This window comes from Argentina silus (genome assembly GCF_951799395.1).
Source record: "Argentina silus genome assembly, chromosome: 15".
Taxonomy (NCBI): domain Eukaryota; kingdom Metazoa; phylum Chordata; class Actinopteri; order Argentiniformes; family Argentinidae; genus Argentina; species Argentina silus.
This window is the reverse complement of record NC_139669.1, coordinates 6,729,958-6,755,968: the sequence shown is the minus strand read 5'-3', so window position 1 is coordinate 6,755,968 and position 26,011 is coordinate 6,729,958. Positions and strand designations below refer to the sequence as shown.

Below are 26,011 nucleotides of genomic sequence, written 5' to 3'. Positions count from 1 at the left end.
AAGGTGATGTAAAAATAACATTCAGATGGAAATACATGCACATTCATATTAAGCTAAATCACTGGCTTTAAATAAAAAAGCTAACTACTAAAAAAGTTTTTCATGAAGGAAGCATGTCAATACTTTTTAAAGATTACAATGAACACTATGTTTAAATAGTTTGCAAGTATGATTATGTATTCATAAGGAACTATGGCCTTATAAATCCCACATTAAGACAGCATACTAAGAGCCTGTTCTCTTTGAACATGAATTATAAAAAAGAATTGATTATGGCTTATGGCAATGAGGTTATTATGGACTGTTCAGGAATGCATGACTTACAAAATGTGAATAAGAAAACACTGTATAAAGACGTAATACATGGCTAATCATAATAGCCCAATTAGCTACATACATTTATAAACTACTTAATATGCCTAATAGCCTATGTGTTCCCTATACTAAAGTGCTACCCATAAGGCTCCTTGAATACAATATTATCATCCCCTGAAGGGTGAGTATAACGAACCCAGCAAAATGGAAAGAACATCAGTTATAGTGATAATAATAATAATGTAGATTTTACAATATTACTTGATATTACGCATTTGATATTATTAGTTTACAGAGTTTAAGTTACCATATTGAGAAAGAGTATAACACTTTATCACAGTTCTTGTTTTAGCTGTTACATACTAGGTAGGAATATAATATATACTATCATGTGGTACTGCTAAACAATGGATATTTGGTGGTTCTTCCTTCAATGAACCCTAACACAATTAGTATACCTGATGTGAAGTGGTCCATAGCGATGCTTGTGTCAAAGAACCCTAAAGAAACCAAAGTATAGTCAATATGTAATTATCAGGTCATTACCATTTCACCAAATAAAAAGGTGTCTGGGAGATAACAGGCTGTAGGGTAAAGTGTAACAAGAAAAAGCTATCTAGCTTTATGTGGTGTCGTTCACCATTGTCAAAGCAGTGTTTTGCCAAGAACACAGGAAGTGATCTCTGTGTTCCTGGTTGTTTGAATGCAATTGTTAAGTAGTGCTGAGGAAGGAACTTCCTTTAAGGAATTTCCTCTAGAAGAGGAAAGTGCTCTTTTCCTTTTTGAACACAAATATTTGTCCAACAAAGAGGGACATGGGAGACAAAAAAAAAAGCTGAACATTTCATTAGAGACTTGCAATGATTTAACTGTTTGGGTCTGAAACACATACAGATATTTCTCTCATCAAATATTTGGTCGCCAGGTATACACAGTCAGCGAGTTTGAAGGCACTGCAGTGACACACAAGATTCAATTGACAGGTAAGAACCATGTTATGTGTAAAGTTAACAACTAGACGTGTAATTCTTGAGTTGCTCAGTTCATATAAATACAGTAGATTTATTTTGTGTTGCTATTCTACTCGACAACACGAGGAATGGATGATTTCAAAGAGATACAGATAAAATGTATTTATGTTCACAACTGACCATAGCTTGGCTGACAAGCTATCGTACATTTACTTACAAAAGCAAGTAAAGTTTGCTAAAATAATTTCAGCATAGTCAACATCATGCTGCAACATTATTCAACTAGAATTTAAACAGATTGAATGGATTCATGCTTGACATTTGAGGTACATGTTATCAATGTCTAAGTTAGAGAAAATATACTAATTTGGTTGTAATTAACATTTCACTGTTCACTGTCACAGTCCTCATTGTCATGCTGGCAACATACTTTAATGTAATGATGTGTGTTATTAGCAGAGTTTTCCTGCCTTTGTAAGTAAATGCACGATAGCTTTTCAGCTAAAGCTATGGTCAGTCCTGATACCATGCCAGCAACATGAAAGTAGATGCATTGTATCTGAATCTCTTTGAAATTATCCATTAATTGTGTTGTCATTTTGGAGGAAGTTACAAGGGTGATCTTCATGTCTCTAGTGGCATTTGTTATTGAAGATACTCATTCCTCTGAATAATGCTTGAAACAAAAAAACATTGTCCCACGTCATTGGGCATCTGCTAACATTACTAAATATCAGATATTGATTCAAGAAATAACCTCATCTGTAGGCTCAGCCAGATACGGCCCATTAAATGTAATCTTCCCATAAATTTTAGAGCTGTCCTTTCTGACCTCCAGAGAGTGAATTTTCTCCCTCAAGGCGATGTCTCAGTTCTCTGGCATGGTCATGGGCAATCCAGGTCAGCCATCTCTGCAGAGAGAGCCTCAGTGATAGCATTATGAAAAACAAGCTTCCTCTGAAATTCAGTGTTAATGTTGTTTCAGGCAGGCAACAAAATCATTTGTTAATTGTGTAATTCAAACCACTCAAACAGCATCTGCTTTATCAAGTGGATTAAAGTATGTATTAGATTAGATTAGATTAGATTCAACTTTATTGTCATTGTGCAGAGTACAAGTACAGAGACAACGAAATGCAGTTAGCGTCTAACCAGAAGTGCAAAATAGCAGAAAGTGCAATGAACAGTATTTACAGGTAGTGCAATATATGATCAGTAGTAGTGCAGTATAATATAAGCAGTGCAGTATAGCAGTATATGAGTAGCAAGTAGCATTATAGCAGAATAAATAGTTACAGTATGAACAGTGTAGCAGCATATGAGCTGTATGGGTAATGCAGTCTAGCAGTATATATGTATTAACAGTAACATGAGGTAGATGCAGAATAAGTATAAATATGGAATGCCGTATAAACAGTATACACAGGTATGTACAGTATGTGCAGTAGTATTAAAGAAAATATAGGATATGTGCATTATGTTTGAGTGTCTGCATTGCAAATGTGTGCATTTTAATTATTTGCTGACCGATCCATCTCTACCTCATTTGTAAGTCTCATGAATATGGTGAATTATATTAGAAATATCTCTGGTGAGCAGCAAAGCAGAAATCCAGGCATATTACACTTTATTTTAGGTTAAAGCAAAATGTAGTTTTAGAAAAATTTAAAAGTATTTGTTTGTTAACAGTTTTATTTCAAAATCAACCAAGTTTAGTTTTCTTTTTAACACTTTGTTTAACATGATTATGATGTAACACTTCTATAAGCCATCTTACCATTAGTATTGATATTTACAGTACTGTTATTTACAGTACTGTCAATAACAACAAAATACCCTTTTTGTAGGTGAGTAGGTGTAGTCCCCAAATGAGGCAGATGTTGGATGATAACGTGGTTAGCTCAAGTCTGGACTGACATCTAATGTGTCATGTGGAGTGGAAGCAGATGGTGTCCTTGACTCTTGGAGGAGTAAAAGAGGTTACTGAGTCCAATAGCTTGTTACAATTCATATTATTAAATTGTATTAGCTTGCTATCCATTCAACCTGACAGAAATGCCAACACTGTATGAATTTGGCTGTATTTGTTTAAGCCAGCACAGTTTAATTCATAGTTAACGGTATAGTCAGTAAATCCCACTACTGTATTGTAGCTGAATATTGTATGGGGATGCATCCTGTCTCTACTTCCTTGAAAACCTTCAATGAAAACAATTCCCCTTCCTGTGTATCTACAATTCAGTTCCGGATCAGTTGTGTTTTACAGTATAATGCTTTATTTCAGCTTTAGTCTTACAGAGTTCTCTGTCAATGTTTTTTTAATGCTTCTTTTGGTGTCTTTTTAAAAATTAAAACATAACGTTAACGTAAAGGTCTCTGCAGAACACTTTTATCAAGAATAGAGGGCGTTATGATCTTCCTGTTGTATCCTATGTGTATCAGCTCCAGTACATCAATTAGCATGCAGCTAAGGCCATCTGGGCTAATTAAGCAATGAAACGTGATGGCAACCAACATTATGATTATCGAACACTAATACTGTAGTATGCAACTCTCTACTTTCCAAATGCTTATTTTTTTCATACAACTCTTACGTTATACAATCATAACTTACAGGGACAGAGCTCCTGTTTAATCATTTAATATCCGAGTCCCCTTAGACATAGATAGTGTGGGTATCAAGAAAACAACATAATTCTCATTGGCTCATCAGTATGTGCTTGAAAACAAAGGATGATCCATCCACCAGACCCCCTGCTGTTCCTTACATTAATGCCATTTAAATAATGTATGAACGTGAAATGAAAACGAATAAAATCTTACTGGTCATAATTACGCCCTTTTGAAATATTACGTGTCAAAAAAAAAAAAAAGTGGCATTGATGAAAATATAAAGGACATCCACTGACAGAGCTGGTGTCAATCTGAATGGATGCTAAGCTAAGGGAGGAGATATGTAAATGAATGTAACCAAGAGAAATATCTGAGAGGTGAGAAAGCCTGTTTATAAAACACTTGCATCTGTTACTGGATTATATTAATATGAAATGTGTTTGGCCTTGAATCACAATAATGTCTCATATGGACAACAGGGGCAAAATAATACTTCACACATTTAACAAAGGGGTTGTGTCCGCCATCCCGTTACCCTTGATTAGTGAGTTAAAACACAGGATTCACATTAAAATGATGGTGCAGAGAGATTCTAATGTTAGATGATAACTGTTTCCTATTTCTTGTCCCACCAATATAACAGTCAACTAATGGGACACAGCGTATGCATAAATAATTGACTCTACCAGTGGCACAGGAGCTGCAAGTCCCTTCGTACACAGCAGTGGGCAATGAGACAGATGAGATACGCTGGAGCGTATTGAAAATTTAACCAGTCTCAAAATGTTAGCATGTCCTGTCAGTAGTGGTGGTTATACAGTAGGTCCAGTGGGATACAACTGAGTCTCAACAGAGAACACACTACTGTAACACTGGCTACGTGCCAGCATCTTAGCTTTAGGCAGTTACTGTGCAACTGCTGCAAGAGCCCTGAAGATATTGTTCAGTATTCGATGAAAAAGAATCACCCACTACTGCAATTGTGTGTGTGAATCATTTGTTTTTTTGAGCATTCAGTCGAAGGACCATATTGATAGAAGGAAAATAACACGATGTCTTTGAGTATACAGATATGGTGTTTTGGTAAGCAGGGCAACGCTACATCAATACTGACTTCTTCATGCTCACTAGATGATTAATGGGAGAATTACTTATGATATCCCTACCTTCAACCATACTTATTTATTTACTTCACTGACCATTTGGGCATGCGGAATGTGGTCCTCTGTGGCTCAGTTGGTAGAGCACAGCGCAAACAACGCTTAGGTTGTGGGTTTGATTCCTGCTGGGACCATATATACTGAAATGTATGCACTCACTGCAATGTAAGTCGCTTTGGATAAAAGCGTCAGCTAAATGGCATATATTATATTATGAATTCCCTCAGGCCGCTTATTTGTAATACTCCAGCTCCTAGAACTAGAACAAAAGAACCGCAGTTGTTGACATTGCATCCCTATGGCAGCTTATATCACGTTTTAATATGCAAGAGATGTTGTCGACAACGATTGAACTGTCCTCAAATTACCTTGTACACAGTGTCTCCTTAATCTTAAAGCCAGAGTGTCTACAGGATGACACATGTTTACCTTTGATGCAGAGAGCTGTCTTATTCAGGTTAAAATTTAACTTATTTTAGACATAGAATCACTAGAAATGCCACGAATCGGTCTTTGATCAGATATGTACTGCAGGATCTTATCGACCTTGGAGGTTCATCAGTGCTTAGTTTTCACTGAGGTTTCAGGAGGATGGTGGGGGAATGATTTTTTTTCTGCTTGGTTACCTGCATTGAGAAATGGTGCCTGTTTCCCCCTGGGATCCTGTCAGATGTGGGGACAGCAGTGTGTAGGCAGATGTCTACTGTACTTGCATGTATGTGAGTGTGTATATGTATGTATGTATGCATGCATTTATATATGTATGTTTATATGTATGCGCATGTGTGCATGTATGAAAGCGTGAGCGCTGACAGGACCCAGCTACCAGAAGGAGATAGTATTGTTGGTTGCTTCCCTGCCCAGACACGGAGATCGGAGATGATTTACTTGTTAAAGGTGTGACCTCATCATCCTGTCTGTGTGATACCCCACCTCCTTTGGTAAGAGCTGCCTCAACATCACAAGCTAGTGGGTACTGGGCTGGGCTTGTGAAGCGTTTCTCATTTCTGTTCGTTTTCAGTGTGTATGTGCGTGTGCAAAAAGACACAGGGAGGGAGTGAGGCAGAGAAGGGAGGGAGGGAGGGAGGGAGCGTGTTTCATGCATGTGCATTAACTGAGCTCTGGCAGCAGCAGCAGCAGCAGCAGCAGATGAGAGAGTTGGAGGAAGGAGAATAAGCCCAGGCACAGACAAAAGCTGCAGAGATTATTCTCTCTCTCTCTCGGTCTCCACAAAAAGAACAACAGAGGAAGACAAAAGAAGGAGGCAGAGTGAGACTGAAACCAAGGCTCCTCTTCTCCTCCATGTTTTGGGGGATTCTACATTTGACTGCCTTCATCTCGAAAAAGCAAGTATGTCTGTGTCGGGGAAGAAGGAGTTTGACGTGAAGCAGATCCTGAGGCTTCGTTGGCGATGGTTTAGTCATTCCTCTCAGAGTTCGGCCGGGGGTGGAGGTTACATCCAGCAGGAGGGCTTTGATCACAGAGGGACACCGGTCCAGAGCAGGCTGAAGAGTCATTCCCGGGACAGAGGCGGACTCCGGAAAAGCAACAGTCCGGTCCATAGTATTCTGGCACCGACGCCGGGACCCACACCTGTTTACGTCGGACCCAGCAGTCAATCATGGCACCAGCAAAACATCATCCAACACCTGCAGGCCAGCGAGGAGCTCCCCAACAGCACCAGGAAGGAGGACGCCAACAGCGGTCAGGAGCATGTGAAGAGCAACACAGAGGATCCCTCGGAGGCGGAAGCGAGAGAAAGGTATGACACCCAAAATATATAGAATGATGAACCAAATCAGGTGCCTGAAGCAGTACACTTGGATTTTTCCCCAAAGGGAACTGCCTGTAGTCCTTGATTATCAATAACATCTTGTTGATGTTTACAATATAAATCTGGCGACATATACAGTAGATAAGTGGACCTGTTATAATTACAGCCTCATTGATATCATGTACTATTGATTATCAGGCTAGCAGAATATTGTAGATATGATAAAGCTGCAATAATGTGCGTTAAATGTGAACTTAGTTTTTGCTGTAGGCATACTTTGAGTCAGTCAAACAATCATTTCATCTTTTGGATTAGCATGCAGTCCCTACAATTAAGGTAATAAATTAGCTCCATGGCTATCATTTTCAAATTAACTCCACCGGTCCATCTGCCACCATTTCTCACCTGGGGATGCTTAATTCACATCGTCCACAGGGCGAAGAATCGCAAACCAATAAAATATCTGCTGAATTATTCATGGGACGGACATCATGGTTTCATGCATGACTTTGTATTGTTGCGCTGATAATACGTATTGCAATAAGCCTTTGCTTTATTCCTCTGAGCCTTATTCAGTGAGGCTCGGCTAAAGCATTACAGAGATTTTTAGTGCACATTAATGTATTCATCTACAGAGTTAAAAGTGGTTACAGGAAGAACACCATTACATCAGAGAACACTGGCGCGGGCAGGCCCTATAAACAGAGGGGAAGGGCAAACGCATTAATTATCCATACTAGAGCAAATATCACAGTCCACATGAACGAGAGGACTTTGAATTGTTCCCCAGGATCGATTCTTTACATTTTAATATCAAATCTCACCCCTGTGCTTGTTTTAAACCACAAATTTTTTGCACAATACACAATGTATTTGACAATGAGTTTTTTTGCTGCGGTTCCATCTTGCATTGTTGCAGGAAGTAAACAGGTGTTGAGGAAAGGGGGTGCATTGTCTGACGCGCACTAAAAGCACATGTCATCAGAGATTAGATTAGAATAGTCATTCTCCTTTGGTGATGAGCCCTTCTGGGAAACTAAGATCAAGGCTTTGTTCATCTTGATGATAAAGTAAAGAAATAATAGAAACCTGTTTAATTATTTATGTGGAGACTGTGAACTGATTCTTAGAGATATGTGGTTTTATTACCAATATTCATAATTTTCAGTTGTTAAAACCCTGGAAACTTGAATGAGGCTGCGCACAGTAATGTAAATCAAATCATATCTAGCGGTAAAACTCAATACCCAAATCAATCAGTCTCTATGTTTCATTTTGGAGACTGTTGGCAGATGTTCATTTTCGAGATCAATATCTGAGATTATACAGTGCTTTCATGAAACATGTGCTTCTTAGTAAATCTATAGCCTCAAAGTTCTCCAGGGGTCGTTGGGTTCATGCTAGTCATGTCATGCAGTACAGCATCAGAATAACACTGTATTGCTGTTATATTCAATTGATCTTTCTATTATGTTACATCATTCATACCTTTTTCCCCAAAACCCTATTCTTGCTGCAGGCTGTATCTTTATACTGCAGATCTAGAGCGTTTCTGGAATATTCCAGGGCATGGACACTACCTCTTCCCATACAAATGAAGTGATTATCCTGTCAGAATCTGTTTTACATAATTATTGAATCAGAGGGCTACTTTTTTGTCATGATTCAGCGGCTCAGCAATTATTGGACCAGTGAAGCACGGCAAAACTGGTTATATGTTGTTTTTTTATATGAAACACAATTAGGAAACCTGTTTTCACAAGCTACCTTTCCATTAGGCTAGCGTTTTATATAGTGACTCATAATAATTGATAGAGCTAGGGTACAGGGTATGATGACGCAGTGCTTTTGAACGCTTATGGACCCTTTAACCAATCCCAGTTTTCCCAGTTATCCCAGTTATTTGTCCCCCTACAATGGTCCATGCCGTCGAAGGTAGTGGACATAAAAAAAGACAAGTTTGGAGTTCAATGAGGCGAGGGGACCCCTTTACATCTGATAATAAACAACAGTGCGCACCAGAAAAATGTATCTAATTGGAATGCATGGAACTGAATGGGGAATGGTATCAGATACCATTCCCCATTCCGTTCCATGCATTAGAATGAGCCCGTCCTCCGATTTCTACCTCCACCAGCCTCCCCTGATCTGGATGTTAGGCACCGTGACGTCTGTCTGTTACATATGACTCACTGCTTGTGCCTCGGAGGCTAAACTAATGTGCATCTGACAAAGACGTTCACATTCATTTACTCCACCAGCTGGGTGTTCCCATTATGTCTCACATCATAAATTGGTGATGCATAATTTGTCAATCTCATAAATCTACAAATCAAAACCACTGCAGGCCACGTGAAACACATTCAAGTCATTATTACCATGTGTGGTACGTGCTCTCAGCGACGTGTTTCACTTCCTGAAGGAACAGTTACCCTCTTTGTGCAGTAGATTCCTGATTTACTAGGGTGCCTTTGAAAAGTAGCAATAGACACTACCTGTTTACGACTTGAATTGTTCTGCAATTGTTATTTTCACCGAAACACCTCTCCCCATCTTTGGCTGAAATATATGATGACACGCGACCTAAAACGGAATGGAAACCCTGACCTCTCTTCTCCTTATAAAGACCAACACACGTTTGAGCTGTTAGCTTGAATGATATCTCAATTCCCTCTCAATTGCCTTGGAAAAGAAATACCACCACCTTGTCCTGTCAACAGTAGTAACTCATCTGTTTCCTTGATGAGTCGCCCCACCATGAGGCTCATGGTGTCTCTATCAGCTGTTGACACCTCCGCTGTTAAGCGGCAATGCATTATGAGGCAAAGAGTAACCTTTATGTTTTGAAGGACGTTACCCTTTAGGAAAGCAATTGTTGGAAGCGGAATTTGTATGATGTCACAATGGGTGTTATACTGTAGTGTGTATTCTGTGGTAAATGGAAAAACTAGCTAATCCGTTTTTGTCACATGTGCTTAGTATTTTTCTGTGATTCAAATGGAGAAAAAAAGCACTATTGTGGTCAATCCCTCTGCATAGGTCTGTGAAAGAAGCAGAATTGTGGAGAATAGATTGCAGCTTATGTCTGACTCTGCTTGAAGATTCTCTAGTAATCTTATTCTATAATAGAGATCAGTGATTCATTCTAGAATTAACTTGTATCGAAAAAAATAATAATATAATTCCTGGCACAGCTTTCAAAGTACCCTATGCTTTCATCTTACCAAAAGACCATAGCAAAGTCCACCAACATCTTCAGGCACTCTGAGTCATACAGTACAAGTGAGGCACAATCATGGAACAAGGTGCCAGCTTTGACATCATGTTTTTGACAGTACACAGTCTAACTTGCAACCCAATGTACTTTGAATGTCAAGTAGCGAAGTATGCTTAGTTACATATTATACTTAGTTCAAAAGTGTAGAAGTAGTGTCATTAACATGAAGAGGAGCGATTTACTGTATCACCAGTAGTGAGCAACATAGGGTAGGCACAGGATGGCATGTGGGCCAACACCACTTAATTATTATTGTTATTATTATTATTTATCTCCTTTAAATGTGTTTACTGTACCACAGGATCTTGCCAAATATATCTGTGATAATCTGTCTTGCTATGTGGCCCTATCAGACACTGTTAAATAATGGAGCACATAGTGATGCTATAGGTCTCATGTGTCTATGTGCCTTAAACTGCCATCAGCAAACCAGGAGCAGCATTTTGCTCAGACCAGCACATTTTTCACTTAAATATAAATTCCCCCTTTTCCAGAAACCTGGTAGCATGGAGAGTGCAGCCTCAGCAGTGTAATCATAGGTAATCTATGAATGACGCCAACTCTCAATAAGGAATTAAATGCAGCCCCTACCACAGCAAATACTATATTTATACACACCATGCATAAACTGCAAAAGCATATTTTCTACAACTTTGTACATGATGTCTAGAAGACACCCGTCCACCCCTGCCAGTAAGAACAATAAAATACAATATGAGTCTACTACTGTAATTCCACATATTTCAGATTGATGCCTTCACAGTTTAGCCAACCAAGATTTCATTCCCTTGACATAGTATTCAATATTACCAGCTACATCATGCATTATCTATCGATGCCGGGGTGAAATTATGCTGACATGACTTTACAACATGACTTTAGTGAGATGCTTTACAACACGTGGGATTCGTTATAGCAGGGAAAGATTTATTGAGGCAATAATTCATTTCCATTAATAGCTTGTAGCAATTTTCCTCCTGCTGTCACTCACAAAGCCTGTGGTCGTTTTCTGAACTAGACACCCCTTTTTTCTGGAAAATTGTAAAAAAAAAAAAAAAAAAAAATATATATATTTTATTTTTTATTTTTCCTGGATTATTATTATTTTTTATATAAAAAGTGTCCTGCATGAGGTATGTACCAATATTCAAGTGTACAGTATCTGGTACGAATTGCATTAGAAATAAAGCATTTGCTGTCACGGTGCTGAGGATGGAGAAAAACATTATCTCCAGAACACACCGTCCACCGGACTGCTGGGTTGAAGTGATTGGACTGAATGAATTTGACTCTCTCTGCACATATCTGAATGCTAGCATATTGGGAATAAAGGCCCGAGGAAGCATAATCTTACAGTATGCTGTCTGTGGACCCAGCATGACACAGTACTGTATATTGGCCTTTGTCTAAGTACTGTAGATTCTCGACCAACCAACTGCCTTGGGGGACAATGGGATGCTATAATCCATTTTGAAAGCAGACACCAACTCAAACCAGGGTTCTCCCTGTCGTAAAGGGATGGAGTCGACATCGGCTGAAATAAGAAAAAAGGAATTATGCCTCATGACCTTTGCTGCTGTGTCTAATCCCATGTGACATGTGCAAATCTCAAATCAGAGCCTCATCCGACAGTGTAAGCGTTGTTTTGAAGGACATAGAATGACAAATATCATGATTATACAATTGCAACTTGAACCGGTTTGTTGGTGGATTATAGTTGTACCCTTTTCTGATTTAATTAGTCAGGTTAGGGTGCGATCACTTCTCACAAAATGGTGTGAAGGGAAGGTGTCTGGATGCTGTCACAGCATGGCGCAGGGACGCATTGGTATTTTGATGAATCTGGTTCAGGGCTGTAGTTCTGGAACTCAAGCACCTCGGTGTTGTTCAGCATTTGACAATGTGGGAGAAAATAACATATGTGACAAGTGATCGTATGTGTGAATGTAGGAAAACGTTTTCAAATCAAGTCACGAAGACTTACACTCTGAAAACCCCTCCAGGGTCACATGGAATACCCTATGTATTGACCATGGTGCTAACAACGCTTAGGTTGTGGGTTCAATTCACGCTGGGACCATATATACTGAAAAATGTATGCACTCACTGCAATGTAAGTCGCTTTGGATAAAAGCATCAGCTAAATGGCATATATACGTATATATACTCTTTAATAAACAATATTTACCTCCCTCTAACCACATTTTATATTTCCTTGGTACACAGAGTAAAGTACAATGTATATGACTTTACTTAGCTTCAACGTGTTACACTTTAATATTGCCTATGCAATGCAACTTGTTATCCAGGCACCATTCTTTCTGGAGTTTCAAAAGATACTCTTGGTTTAGAGGCACATTTAATGGCTCACTGTGCACGTAATGAACAACCCCTATTCTGAAAAGAAAATAAACACCTCAAAGAAATTTACTGCTCCCAAGAATGTGATACCAAAGCAGTTAGTGTCCCAGAGATTGGTAGACATGAAAAATCCTTACAGAATGCCTTGGAGCCGATACAAAGGTAATGCATCTACGTTTTACAGCCCTATTTCGTATTCAGTCTTGTTCAGTGTTCCTATCCAAGACTCCTGAGTCAGACGGGAATTATCGTGACAGCGCTATAAATTACGCCTGTATTTAGCATAAAGCATCCCAATAAAGGCTATACTATAGGGTATTGCTAGGACCAGGGTGCTATATAAACAACCCCCTATGGAAGAGGCATTTCTGTCGATGGCTATGAAGACACACACACACACACACACACACACACACACACACACACACACACTAGTAAAGAGTAGAGACGGTGTGCATATGTATCATCAGTAGCTACTAATTTGAGTTCAATCTTGCTGCTGTTAATGTTGCTCTTATATCGAAACATTATGACATTGGTGTTGACTGATTAACATTAAAGAGATGTTAAGGGATCTTCGCATATATGTCTGTATCTTTTAAACCTCCCGTTTTGGGCTTGAAATGGAGCCATAATCTACACGTATATAATACATCACATCGATCACTCACGCGATGGCGATATGGCCATGAAAGTGTCAGCTGTAATGCATAACTTTTACTAAAGCAATTTCCTGTTTAAGGATTTTCTCTCATGAATGAGCTGTGGTAGAAACACCAGTTTGAAACTCGGTAATATTTTAAAAAGCTTTGTGTCCTTCCAGCGAAAATAAATATCATACTGTATCGATAGTACGGCTGTTCAGTATTTATTATATCCATTAGTAACTAGTTTGAATATTCTATGTGCACCTGGCGTGCGTGTGGCGCACAGACTCGTTAAATTGACACACTGGGACCCGTTTTTGGCTCTTGTGCGCAGATAAGTGGCTGAAATTATAGACACTTTATCCCGTTCAATCATTTTACGCCAGAGACGGTTTTTTTTCATGTGCTGTGTACCCGAACAACTTTGAGAACTCTGAATCTCCTTCCAGAAGCAATAGCTTCTGTTAATTCCCCTAGACAGTTGGGATTGTTTATACAGTGTAACAAACAACTTAAATGTCAGCAAGTGGATTTTCTCCGTGAAGGACACCAAAGTAACGGCCTGAATTATTTGCCTCGAGTCTGAAGGATTATATAGACGCCGTTAAACAGCATGTAATCTACCGGCCTATGGGGAGAGGGGCTCAGAATCAGCATTACCACAATACCGTCATGAGGAAGCCAGCTCACTTGCAAAATCTGTCTATCAAAGAAACACACACTATTTGGAAAGGCAGGAGTTGCCCAGATTGTAAGCTGTCCCATTGGAACGCTCCATTTCTTTATCCATTTATGTATGGAGTTTAGTTGTAACAGTGTTAATTTCAGTTTAGACTGGTGAGAAGGGTGGTGATAGAGAGAATGGTGTATGCAGTACCATACATCCACATAAGTCTTATTCTATACCGATGATATTGTATTATTTATCACACATGATGTAGCATACTTCTCCCTCATCATGATGCAGGAAACCTCTCATGTCAGGTAAAAAAGCTTACATACTGAAGTAACTTTATTCTCTTTAATCTATTCACAGTCCATGTAATATACACAAATGTACAGTACCAGTCAAAAGTTTGGACACAAACTTGCCAAGAGTGTGCAAAGCTGTCATCAAAGCAAAAGGTGGCTACTTTGAAGAATCTAAAATATAAACCATATTCTGGTTTGTTTAACACATTTTTGTTTACTACATAATTCCATATGTGTTCCTTCATAGTTTTGATGTATTCAATATTAATCTACAATGTAGAAAATAATAAAAAATAAAGAAAAGCCATTGAATGAGAAGGTGTGTCCAAACTTTTGACTGGTACTGTAGATATCATGGCATAGGTGATGACGCAAAGTCTGCGGTACAGCACCAATGCAATAATTACTTGGTCTAATTACTTATCCCCCATCTCTCTCTTTGTCTTTCTCTCTCTCTCTCTTGCTCTTGCTCTCTCTCTCTCTCTCCCCCTCCCTCTCTCTTTCTCTCTCTCTCCCCCTCCCTCCCTCTCTCTCTCTCTCTCTCTCTCTCTCTCTCTCTCTCTCCATAGGCTGGCCCTGAGCAGCTACTCTAGAATGAGCTCAAATTGCTCTGATGAGTTTTTCCAGGCGACAAATCATGCGGAACAGACGTTTCGCAAGATGGAGACCTATCTTCAGCACAAGCAGCTGTGCGATGTGCTTTTGATTGCAGGAGATCATAAGATCCCAGCTCACAGGTCAGTGCATCATGATCAACATAATTAAGATGCCAATAAAAAGCAAGCAAACAAACAAACAAACAAACAAACAAACAAACAAAAAGATGCTCATACAGGAGTCCGTTTGCTGGGACTTTGATCATTTCTAAAGTTTATATTGGCATCAGGTAAACAGATGAGGTAAACAGTATTTTGTCCTCCAGTGATTGGGGGTGAACAAATAAACACATACATTATTGGTTGAAATGTGCTCTAAGGCCTGCATAATCTGTTAGGACCTTTCCCATAAGTATTATTCATCATATAATTATAATTTATGATACTTTGTATATACTGAAAATGACTAAATCCATTACACATTATTGTGTAGGCTTGCCTTGCCCCTAAGATAGATAAACAATGATCTGCTCGATGTCAGTTCACACATTAGCCTGCTAGTAAAAAGAGGCATTAACAAAATCTGACTCTGTTATTGGAAATTATAAATGTTTATAAGTTTATAAGATCATTTCATTTTTCATATGGTTCAACAAATTGAATCTACTGATGCGGAACGGAGCAGGAAAGCTATTAGCGGCCCCGGTGTCTCAGGAAGATATAAAACACCCAAGCGCTGTAAATCAAAGTTGGGAACTGGGTTATACAAAATAATAGGCTGCAAACATGGCACTAATAATTTGTTCAAACACACTGTGCGGTAGGACATGCCACTTATGTCACAGAGGGACATTCAGAGACAAAATCCGTAATCTGAAAACCTGCTGCTCAAAGTCAGAGCATTATAGCTTGTACCACTCTGCTGCATGAGGTGATCTTTGCCTCTGAGAACAACTTCACTACCTCATGCAGTAAGTCTTCCATTACGCTTATGCTCTTAATGCCTGTGCAGACTTGTCCTTAGTGCCGTGTCCGACTACTTTGCTGCCATGTTCACCAACGATGTAAGAGAAGCAAAGCAGGAGGAGATCAAGATGGAGGGGGTGGATCCAGAAGCCTTGAGATCTCTGGTTCATTTTGCATACACTGGTGAGTACTCATACCCCCCCCCCCCCCCCCCCCCCCGCTGCATCCTTTAAGTAGTTATAGGACTTCCGATGTGCAAGTGTGATTAAGAAGATTCATTACTGCGTAAACATTTAATTTGATTAAGGTTTATGATTCTAGTGTTAATCTGGGACGGTACATTCTGTTCAGTAGTCATGCTGTTTCATGCCCTCTGTTGAAACACTCAGTCAACTGGAATCTTTTGAATTTTTCCTCCAGGATCTTAAATGTGTTTTACTCGGTAGACTTGCTGTTTGAACAGGTATCCTCTTTGTTTCACTGATCGTTTGTTCTGCTGCTCTGTTGTCTCACAAACCCTGTGAGTTTTCTGTGCTATATCTTTTGTTCACTTTGCAGGCGTCCTTGAACTGAAGGAAGAGACAATTGAGAGTTTATTGGCCGCGGCCTGCTTGCTCCAGCTTTCACAAGTCATTGAAGTGTGCTGTAACTTCCTCATGAAACAACTCCATCCATCCAATTGCCTGGGAATACGCTCATTTGCTGATGCCCAAGGATGCATGGATCTGCTCAATGTGGCCCACATCTACACTACGGTATGAATTCAACCAGGTTTAGATCACATTCCAATTGTTGAGTCACAAATAAACATACAGTACCAGTCAAAAGTTTGGACACACCTTCTCATTCAATGGTTTTTCTTTATTTTTTATTATTTTCTACATTGTAGATTAATATTGAAGACATCAAAACTATAGAGGAACACATATGGAATTATGTAGTAAATAAAAAAGTGTTAAACAAACCAGAATATGTTTTATATTTTAGATTCTTCAAAGTAGCCACCGTTTGCTTTGATGACAGCTTTGCACACTCGTGGCAAGGTGTGTCCAAACTTTTGACTGGTACTGTATCTCATTTTGCTATGTGCCTATCAGAGTTGAGCTACATGGACTATTTAAAAACTAGATATGTTGAAATACATGCTTACAGTTGCATTCGAAAATATTTTGTGGGGATTGAGATCCATAGCACATATTTGCTTGACAACGTCTGCTCTTGTGCGGAAACAACTTGAGGTCGATAGCTGTTATCTCCTGAAGGACATCTGCTCAGGCTGTTTACATAGGGCCTTCGAGGGCATAGAGGTTAATCTAATCACAGAACACAAGCAGGAGGACTTCCTGTTCAATCGTTTCAATAATGCACATGGAGAGTCCGGGATTTCCTGGACCGCTGTCCTCTGGGTTCTGAGTGAGCGGTTCTGTTTTGATAAGCCTGTTTCCCTGGCTGTGGCAGTGACATCCTGTTCCTTTTGTGAGAGTGTCATTTATTTTTTTCCAAACCTCTAAAATGTTCTGCTTCATAATTTCACGTTACACTTCAGTAATCCTAAAATGACTTTAAACCCCACCCGTTTCAGAAAATGTGGCATGTTTTCATTTCATGGCAGTATGTCTATATAATCTTAACATAACATATTTATAACATAGCATAGCCTACATTTCCTATGTTCAATTCAGTTACTCACAGTGCAACTTTTTTTAAATGAGATATTAGTATTCTGTTATTCAGTTATCATCGTATTCAGAGAGTTATCATTCTCTTCTGCATCTTCTCTACACGATTATCTACTGTAGTATCCTTTTTTTCTCTAAACAGTAATCAATGTTTATCTTTTCCACTCTCTAAGCGATTACTTACCACTGAGTTTTCTACTTTCACAGCCTTTTCCGAAACGGTTTGCAGTGTTCTAGAATCAGAATTAATGTATTCAATTTGTTGTCAGCATTCCGATGACGGTAATTACAAATAATGAATCCATAGTAATGTCAAACACTGGGATGTGGCGTCTCCCTCAGCATTACCACAGTGGATCAATGAATGGAACTCATTTCATTAAGCATGTCTCTGCTAAGCTCTTAAAGCCTCCGCTCATGATAGATTTGGAGGAGGCACTGCAATTTGTAACTGTTTAATGATCAATAGCATGCTTGTTTTTCTTAATTGTTATGCACTCGCGTCGAAGAGTGTTATGCGTCAACGTTTTTCTTGCTGTGCCATAAATAACACTCAGGCTCGCTGAAAAAGAGAGACGGCCGAGGGTTTTTGCTCTCCTTTATGTCTCTATGCCTTTTTATATCGGACATTACAAAGCAATATAACGCAACGTTTTTTATGGAGCATCATCTCCAATGAAACTGTCCAGAGACAATGTCCTTGAAGACGCAGTCATGCAAAGCCATTATATTGCCTGGGATGATGGCCAACAAATGGAAGATCAATCTTTAGTTAGATGTTTTGTGGGGAACTGACCATATTTTGTTCAAACCTCACACTAATGTGACTGTTATGTTTCAGTTAGCCTAGTACTAACTACAGTTTGCTTTAGACCATGATAAATCTCCAAATGCGTCACAAGCAATGTTTTATAGAATACATCTCCTGTGTATTACGATTATTATGTCTTCTGTAAAGAATATTCATATAGAGAATTGATGATTGTTTCAAAATGTGTCTATTTTCCCTCTGTAACTTTATAAACTATCTATCTATTACAGACAGATACAAACCGGTGGCACTGATGTAAACAAATGTCTTGCTGATCAAGCCCAACTTCTCTTTTGTCGACCAACATCTTGTGCGAGTCAAATTCAAGGAATGTGTCAATAGATAAATAAATGAGGAATTCAATCCATATTGATTTTGTATATTTAGCTTGTGGAGACTTGGAGCTGTATGGACAGCACCTGTAATTGGTCTGTCATGTTGAAAGAATATATTATTTTAATCATGATATTTCACTTTGTAGATTCTTAAAAAAGTAATTTCTGTCTCTGTCTGTCGCCTGAATGGGAGTAGAACAACTGCCTTACCTTATCCTGACAAAACAAACATATTGTTTATGTTTTTTCTGGTGCCCATGTCTTGCAGTCATGCAGAAATGACAGACCTGTACCTTTCTGTAGTTTTTGTAAACAATAATGGAAAGATACATGCTACAGTATTTGGAGTTCCACACTAGAACGACCTACCCATTATTCAACCCCTGCATGCCTCATCTCTGTTTTAGGAACATTTCCTTGAAGTCATTCAGAATCAGGAGTTTCTTCTGCTTCCCACCGCTGAGATTGTCAAACTGCTGTCCAGCGATGACATCAACGTACCAGATGAGGAAACCATTTTCCAGGCGCTGATGATGTGGGTACGGTACGAAGTCCAGCATCGTCAGCAGGACCTTGGTGTGCTCCTGGCCTACATTCGCCTGCCTCTCCTACCTCCTCAGGTACGGGTATCAATCAGTAGGAGGGTAAAATGAATCTCACGTGCTTATAAACACTGTGTGCTGGAAATATCACAGTTTGACACACCAATTTTTGCGTTGTGATTATGGCATGTGAAATAATCAGAAAGTGCAATCTTGTTTCCCTTAAGACATACTGTGTACATGAGTAGTTATTCACCATCTAATTTATAATCTTCAGTTTGATTAAATTCTTGTTCCATGAAAACGTACTACAAACAGTATGTTTCAAAACAAAACATCATGCCTTGGGCACAGATAGCTGTACCCTCATGTATTTGTTGTAAGTCGCTTTGGATAAAGGCGTCTGCTAAATGGTATAAATGTAAATGTAATTGTAGCCTTTTTGATTTAATGTCCAAGCTAAACTACTGTACATAACATGTGCTTAGTGCCATGTTTACAGTATATGAATGTGCTCTTTACTTTAAATCTATAGCTGCTTGCTGACCTGGAAAACAATAAGATGTTTTCCGATGATCTGGAGTGCCAGAAGCTTCTTATGGAGGCCATGAAATACCACCTATTACCCGAACGTCGTCCCATGTTTCAGAGCCCAAGGACTAAACCCAGGAAGTCCACTGTAGGCGCACTCTACGCTGTGGGAGGGATGGACGCTACCAAAGGTAGGCCCAGTCTTGATGGCCTTTTCCCTGTGACAGACATAAACTGCACTAAATCTCATTATGCCTTTCACTCCTTAATGGCTTGGTACTATTAATAAAGGCACACTGGTTTTGATCAATGAGGCCATTATGAAGACAGACATCCAGTTATGTGTGATGTCACCACCACAGCGAGCTTTTATGGTTTCAGACTACCCTATTAGTATACTAATGCCATATACAATCCACAAAGTGAAACGACCTGCATTTCATTAATAAACAAACACAATCTATTATACCCATCAGTTTAGATACACATTAGAAAACATCATTTGGTAATGAAATAGTCATATATAAAAAAAAAAGAAAAAAAAAAGGTGTCAATTCAAAACCCCTCACTGTTTATTACCACTTAAAATCGTCCTTGTCTGTTTGCAGGATCTACGACGATAGAGAAGTATGATTTGAGGACCAACACCTGGATCCAGGTTGGCATCATGAATGGACGGAGGCTACAGTTTGGTGTGGCGGTGATCGACAACAAACTTTACGTGGTGGGGGGCCGAGATGGACTGAAGACGTCCAACATGGTGGAATGCTACAACCCTATCAACAAAGTGTGGTCTACCATGCCCCCGATGTCAACACACAGGCATGGATTAGGTGTGTTCCCATTTCTCTTTCTCTCTTTCCCCCCCTCATTTGGTAACACTACACGTACAGTTGCTATTATACTGCACCTGTGTAGTAGTAACTATGTATTTAACTATGTAATAACTATGTAAAAGCGCTGTATTACTGTGTGCTGTTACAGCACATTTTGCTTGATCTTTTTAGACCTACAGTGTGCAGGTCTATCATTTTCTGTATCATTTTTCTGTTTTCATACTGTATGAGACCTTGGAAGGCTACGCTGGTCTCCCCTGGTGTGCTATGCTGGACTGTCTTATACATTTATAATCAGGGATGGTTTGATACTGAGCTGAAATAGGCCTTTTCACGAAATGGGGCGATCTTGTCAAGTATTCAACTCACTTTCCTGGCAGTTGGACAACTGGTGAGCATGCTGGCCCAGGAGATCGCCCTGTATAGATTACCTGTGTGTGTTTGATCCTCAGTGTAGCAGATATCTCTCCTACTTTGCTTGTGGTGTGCAGTTTCAGTGTAAGCGCCCCTCTCTTGCTAGGGCTATGACTTGCTCAAAAACGAAGAGAAAGGACTGCATTTTCATATGTCAGAACCGCAACAATTTTTATCTATCTGCAAAGAACATTTCAGTCAAACCATGTTCATAACATTTTGGGTATTGTGAGTGCTGCTTTGCCCTAGTTTTCCTTTAAGAGGATAATTTAATTTGACTGCTACAATAACATGACCAGCAGTATATACATCCATTGTGTTGCAACATCCTTTTCATTGTTGGTGGAAAACCACTTTCCTCTGTGACCCCAGCAGCAGAAAAAACACTGCATTTCATACATGTAGTCATCCTGTTTATAGACTCTCTTTGGTCAGTTCCATGTCGATGACTCATCTCATCTGCAGACTGCAGGGCTACTTCAGCAATACTAAAATGAGCAGTGTCTGGTTTATCCCGCTGTAGTATCTGGTCAGATAAAGAGAATTGAGCTGCCTCTTGTCAATTGATTATCAAGTCACATGGGGTTGAGGATGTGGAGACTGTTTGAAAAGCAACTGTTTGCTGTAATGTTTAACATCTCAGGCTTGTTTTTCCTAAACAAGCTTTCAAACATGTTGTTTTATTCATGACACTGTAATCCCACTGACTGCGGTTACTGTCGACAAATACGTTTGTCACATTGTCACACAAGCACAATATACAATAATATATAATCTAATCGTACTATTTTCAGCAACAACAAAAAAAAGTACAGTATTAACAATTAGATAACATAACTGTGTATTTTCCCCTCTACACTGTAAAGGGATTGCAGTGTTGGAGGGACCCATGTATGCCGTAGGAGGCCATGATGGATGGAGCTATCTGAACACAGTGGAGAGGTGGGACCCCCAGGCTAGACAGTGGAATTATGTGGCCAGCATGTCCACCCCACGGAGCACAGTCGGAGTCACAGCGCTCAATGGGAAGTAAGTAACAGCATTATAGGTAGAGGTGGCATTGGTGAGCAAAAGGGCAATTATAACTAAGCCTGTTTGGAGCAACCACATGGCCACCAGCACAGCTATTCTCCTTTGGGTTAACACTTCACATTGCAGTGTTCTTTTTACTGTGTCATTTCTATTGTAAGTACAGTGTGAAAAGTATTATAATCTACCATTATAACCCTGCACTTATACAGTACAGTACTTAGGGGTATGGTTAGGGTTATAGTTATGGTTAGGGTTGTAAGGCTAGGGCCATTGCTGTAAGTACAGTGTAGGCATGAGTAATACCAGCAGTGTAATGTTACGTTTTCAAGACATTCTTCCATTCTCTTATTTTCTTTAAGACATTTTGTTATAGAAATGCCCCGTTACAATACGACAATGACAATTACTTCAGGCTAACCATTGGTCTGATACAGTATACAGTTGCTATTACGATAGGATTCTACAGGATGGCACGTTGCTTTCCAGAGCATCTTCTCTCTAAAAGGTCCTCAGGTTATTTTTGCATCTAGGTCAAAAATAGATGTTTCCAGAGCCACCACTTCACTGTGAGACCATGGGAGATCCATTTTACACTCATTTGCTCTCCATGGTGTCTTACAAAAAGCTACTAAAAAGGTGCCAACAATCTCCAAATGCTCTACCTGAGGTGTTAAAAATGCATGAAGCACATTTCCTAACTCATTTCGTTGTTCTTGCAGATTGTTCGCCGTCGGTGGTCGAGATGGAAGCTCGTGTCTGCGGTCCATGGAGTGCTTCGATCCACATACCAACAAGTGGAGCATGTGTGCCCCCATGGCTAAGAGGCGTGGGGGAGTGGGCGTGGCCACATATAACAGCTTCCTCTATGCCGTGGGTGGCCATGATGCGCCAGCCTCAAACCACTGTTCCAGACTCTCAGACTGTGTGGAGAGGTAAACTCAGATAGCTCAATGTTCTCTCAGTCTTCTACCTAAACACAAAAAACAACATTGTTTTTCTGTTAAAGTGCCATGTTTTGGACTCAAATATGCATATAAATAATAAATCATGAACATACGTAAGCATGAGTATCAAGGGAGAGGGAGAGAGTGACGTGTTCTTTGGTTTACTCCCTTTTTTCATTTTTTGGCATTGCCTGCATGAGCACACCATTTCCAATAGAGGAGTTTTTTCCATGGGAGGTGTTTTTGGATGTGTGATTATATGGTTTTTGACACCACCTGCTGGCTAAAGTTTGAACAGCAACTTGTATCTGACACATACCTATAATATGTCTGCATCCACTGAACAGAATGGTCGACTGCAAATATATTCTTACATTGATTCATTGTTATTACAGTTTAGCTCAAAATCTTTAAATTGGATTTGGGGTTTATACACAGACCCCTAGTGTTATAATCCCATTCACCATGTTGCCAGAGTGACTTGTCTGTTCTTTATCTCAAATACCATGATGCTCACTGTTTTTGTCACTGCAGGTATGATCCAAAAACAGACACGTGGACGACTGTGTCCTCCCTCAGCGTTCCCCGTGACGCTGTTGGTGTGTGTCTGCTCGGAGACAAGCTTTACGCAGTAGGAGGATACGATGGCCAGTCCTACTTGAACAGTGTTGAATCCTACGATGCACAGAACAATGAGTGGACCGAGGTAACTTGAATGAAATTGTACCGTATGGTGCAAAATTACTTTTCGAAATGACTTTGCCTAGGCAAAGTACATCTTCCAATTTTCCACTCATGTAGTCACAATCCCCTTGCACCCCATAGAATTAAATGGATTTGTGAGAAGAACAGAAAGGCTGGTCATTAACCTTTATGTGTCTCTAACAGGAGGTCCCTCTGAATATTGGAAGGGCTGGTGCCTGTGTAGTGGTTGTGAAACTGCCTTGAGGACTTCAACTTACAGTAGAACACCCTGGTAACAGACTGGAAACAGGAGGCCTCTGGTGTCTCCACTGCAACAAACCATTGTTTCTATCAACAGTGCTTTCCATTGTCCACTTGAAAGGACGTTCTCTTCAACGATAAAAAAAATGTATTGCACATTATCAACAGATCAAGAATTTATGTTGCAGTGGCTCAAATGTTGGAAACTCACCTGCCAAGCTTGTGTTGATATGGATGTGTAAAAATGCTCTGTAAAAAAATCAAAATGTTATAAGATACAAAGAATATAACTATGTTTGAAATTGATAATGCTATTGGAGAGTTAGTTTTACATTTATACAGTAGCATTATATATTTGTCTCATCACATATATTTTTGAGGCGTATACTCCGATGTATTCCTCTTTTTGTCACTTGGCAACGAAATGTACTTTTAATACATCACTGTAACTATCTGGTTTACTTTATTTGTGGGTGTTCTGTACAAATGTTTTCTACTCTTGGATAAACCGTTTTTGAAGGACCACTGTGAACACTAAAGATGATGAGTTTGCAAGTGCAATACTGGGACGATTTACCAAACCAATTGGAGAAAATCACTCATGCACAACCTTCTGCTGAATATACATTTTTTTTAAGAGAAAAATATCTAATGGACATTTTTTCAAATGTTTCTTCGTGGAAGCTGTAGCTGAATAACACCAAAGTCATTAGCTTGTGGTAGAAGTCTTGTACATGATAAACAGGTTTACACAATCGTGAATGATACAAATATATCATATTGATATTTCACACTACTGTAAATATGTTTGCAAGCTTGCCAAAATTGCAGTCATATTTAAAATCTCATTCCTATCCTAAACCAGTCCTTTTAGGGCCATCTCATTACCCTTTGGCATGCTAGCCAAGCTAACATTTCTTTGTAACTGTACAGTAAAATCCTTTTATCATATGACCCATTTGTTTGAGACTGACAGTAATCACTTACATTGAATTCATCCTCTGCTATGAATATGATGCCTTTTGAGTTACTGTCACGTGAGGGATATAATAACCCCTAGTTAATCTGAAATTTGATAATAGGATTGTTTAGATCACATTGATGGTCATTATGCTTGTTAGGAGGACGATTTGTAATTGTAATATTGACATGCTCCAAGGCGAAATGTTGATTTTTATCATGATTTTATACTGCATGCAGACATAGAAATAAAATAACTCCATTCTCTTCTGACTGTGTGTTTTTACTCATACTGTCTATTGAGACACTAACTTGAGGATCAACACTAAAGAGATATTTTGATAAACATGCCATCACAACGATAGTTAAAACCATGCTTATTCAGCTGAAAACAATCCAGTCTGTAACGCTTTATTTGGATAGTCCCCACGGTTTGTAGAGTTCAGGCGAGCGCTATTGCTCTGTCACCGAGCTAAGCAGTCACGTCATCTTAACCCAACTGAGACGTGCCTGCAGAATTAGGCTCACAGCTGTGTAAGTATGATTGCTCTGTTCTCAGCACCTGTGGTTTAGAGTGCGCTTAAGTTTGACCTTGGACTCCATTGCAATGTTCTCCAAAATCACTTTCACTTCACTCACCTTCCACTAGGGGTTAGGGTTGTGTGCAAATTCCTGCTTAAACCCGACCCTGACATGGTTTAAGTATTAATAGAGCTAATTTATTTAGGACAATAAACCACTTTCAGTACACATTCATCATCATGACATTTTAAATAGTCCAATACTGTCACCCGCATGTATTGGCATTATCTGTGTAGCAACCTTTTCTTTGTGAACCGTTACAGCGGTTAGTGGCAGTGCCCAGTTAAACAGAACCAAGGTGTGGATTAAAGCTTGTTCTTGTCCATAGACTCATTTCAAGGTAAGGAACCAAATATGTGATTTTGTAATTTGGTTGAACTCCCTTTAACATGTTCAAATGACATTGAATTTGACCGTCATGGGGCTTCTAATGTTAGAAATGTGTGTCAATGATTGCTAAAGACAGCAACCAGTGCATGTCTAATGGACTGTGCAGCTCCTCTACAACCTTCTGACGGTGCCACACGCATGGCATAATTCTGTCAGTGAATAAAGAAGAGCACTAAACTAAAGTGACCAACCTCACCGTTCTCCAGACAGTTCTGCTTAAGGTTAGCAAAACCCCTGATTGATTTGACACAGCAATTGAGATTCACACACTCACAGGTGCAGCGCAAACTAGTCAATTGTCTGTTTTTGCTGCTAAACTAGCCTGATACTAGCTGAAAGAGCAATAGGGCCGAGATGT

The 26,011-nt window shown here is 39.4% G+C and overlaps 1 protein-coding gene across 3 annotated transcripts; it reads left to right on the top strand.

The window, feature by feature from the left end:
• Positions 1-6,411: 6,411 nt before the first annotated feature.
• On the top strand, positions 6,412-24,935 carry klhl4 (kelch-like family member 4; the record flags this gene model as incomplete). 3 transcript variants are annotated; one of them, XM_083685850.1, is made up of 11 exons in its annotated part: positions 6,412-6,821; positions 14,684-14,827; positions 15,699-15,835; positions 16,211-16,407; positions 18,885-19,097; positions 19,555-19,741; positions 20,159-20,383; positions 21,667-21,829; positions 22,552-22,764; positions 23,311-23,482; positions 23,665-24,935. In XM_083685850.1, 11 exons carry the CDS (start codon positions 6,412-6,414, stop codon positions 23,722-23,724), a joined length of 2,121 nt encoding a protein of 706 aa, XP_083541976.1. In that variant the 3' UTR covers positions 23,725-24,935. The 3 variants fall into 3 exon arrangements, with proteins under 3 accessions (XP_083541976.1, XP_083541975.1, XP_083541974.1); XM_083685849.1 differs by having other exon boundaries at positions 14,675-14,827; XM_083685848.1 differs by having other exon boundaries at positions 14,660-14,827.
• Between the last annotated feature and the right edge of the window lie 1,076 nt (positions 24,936-26,011).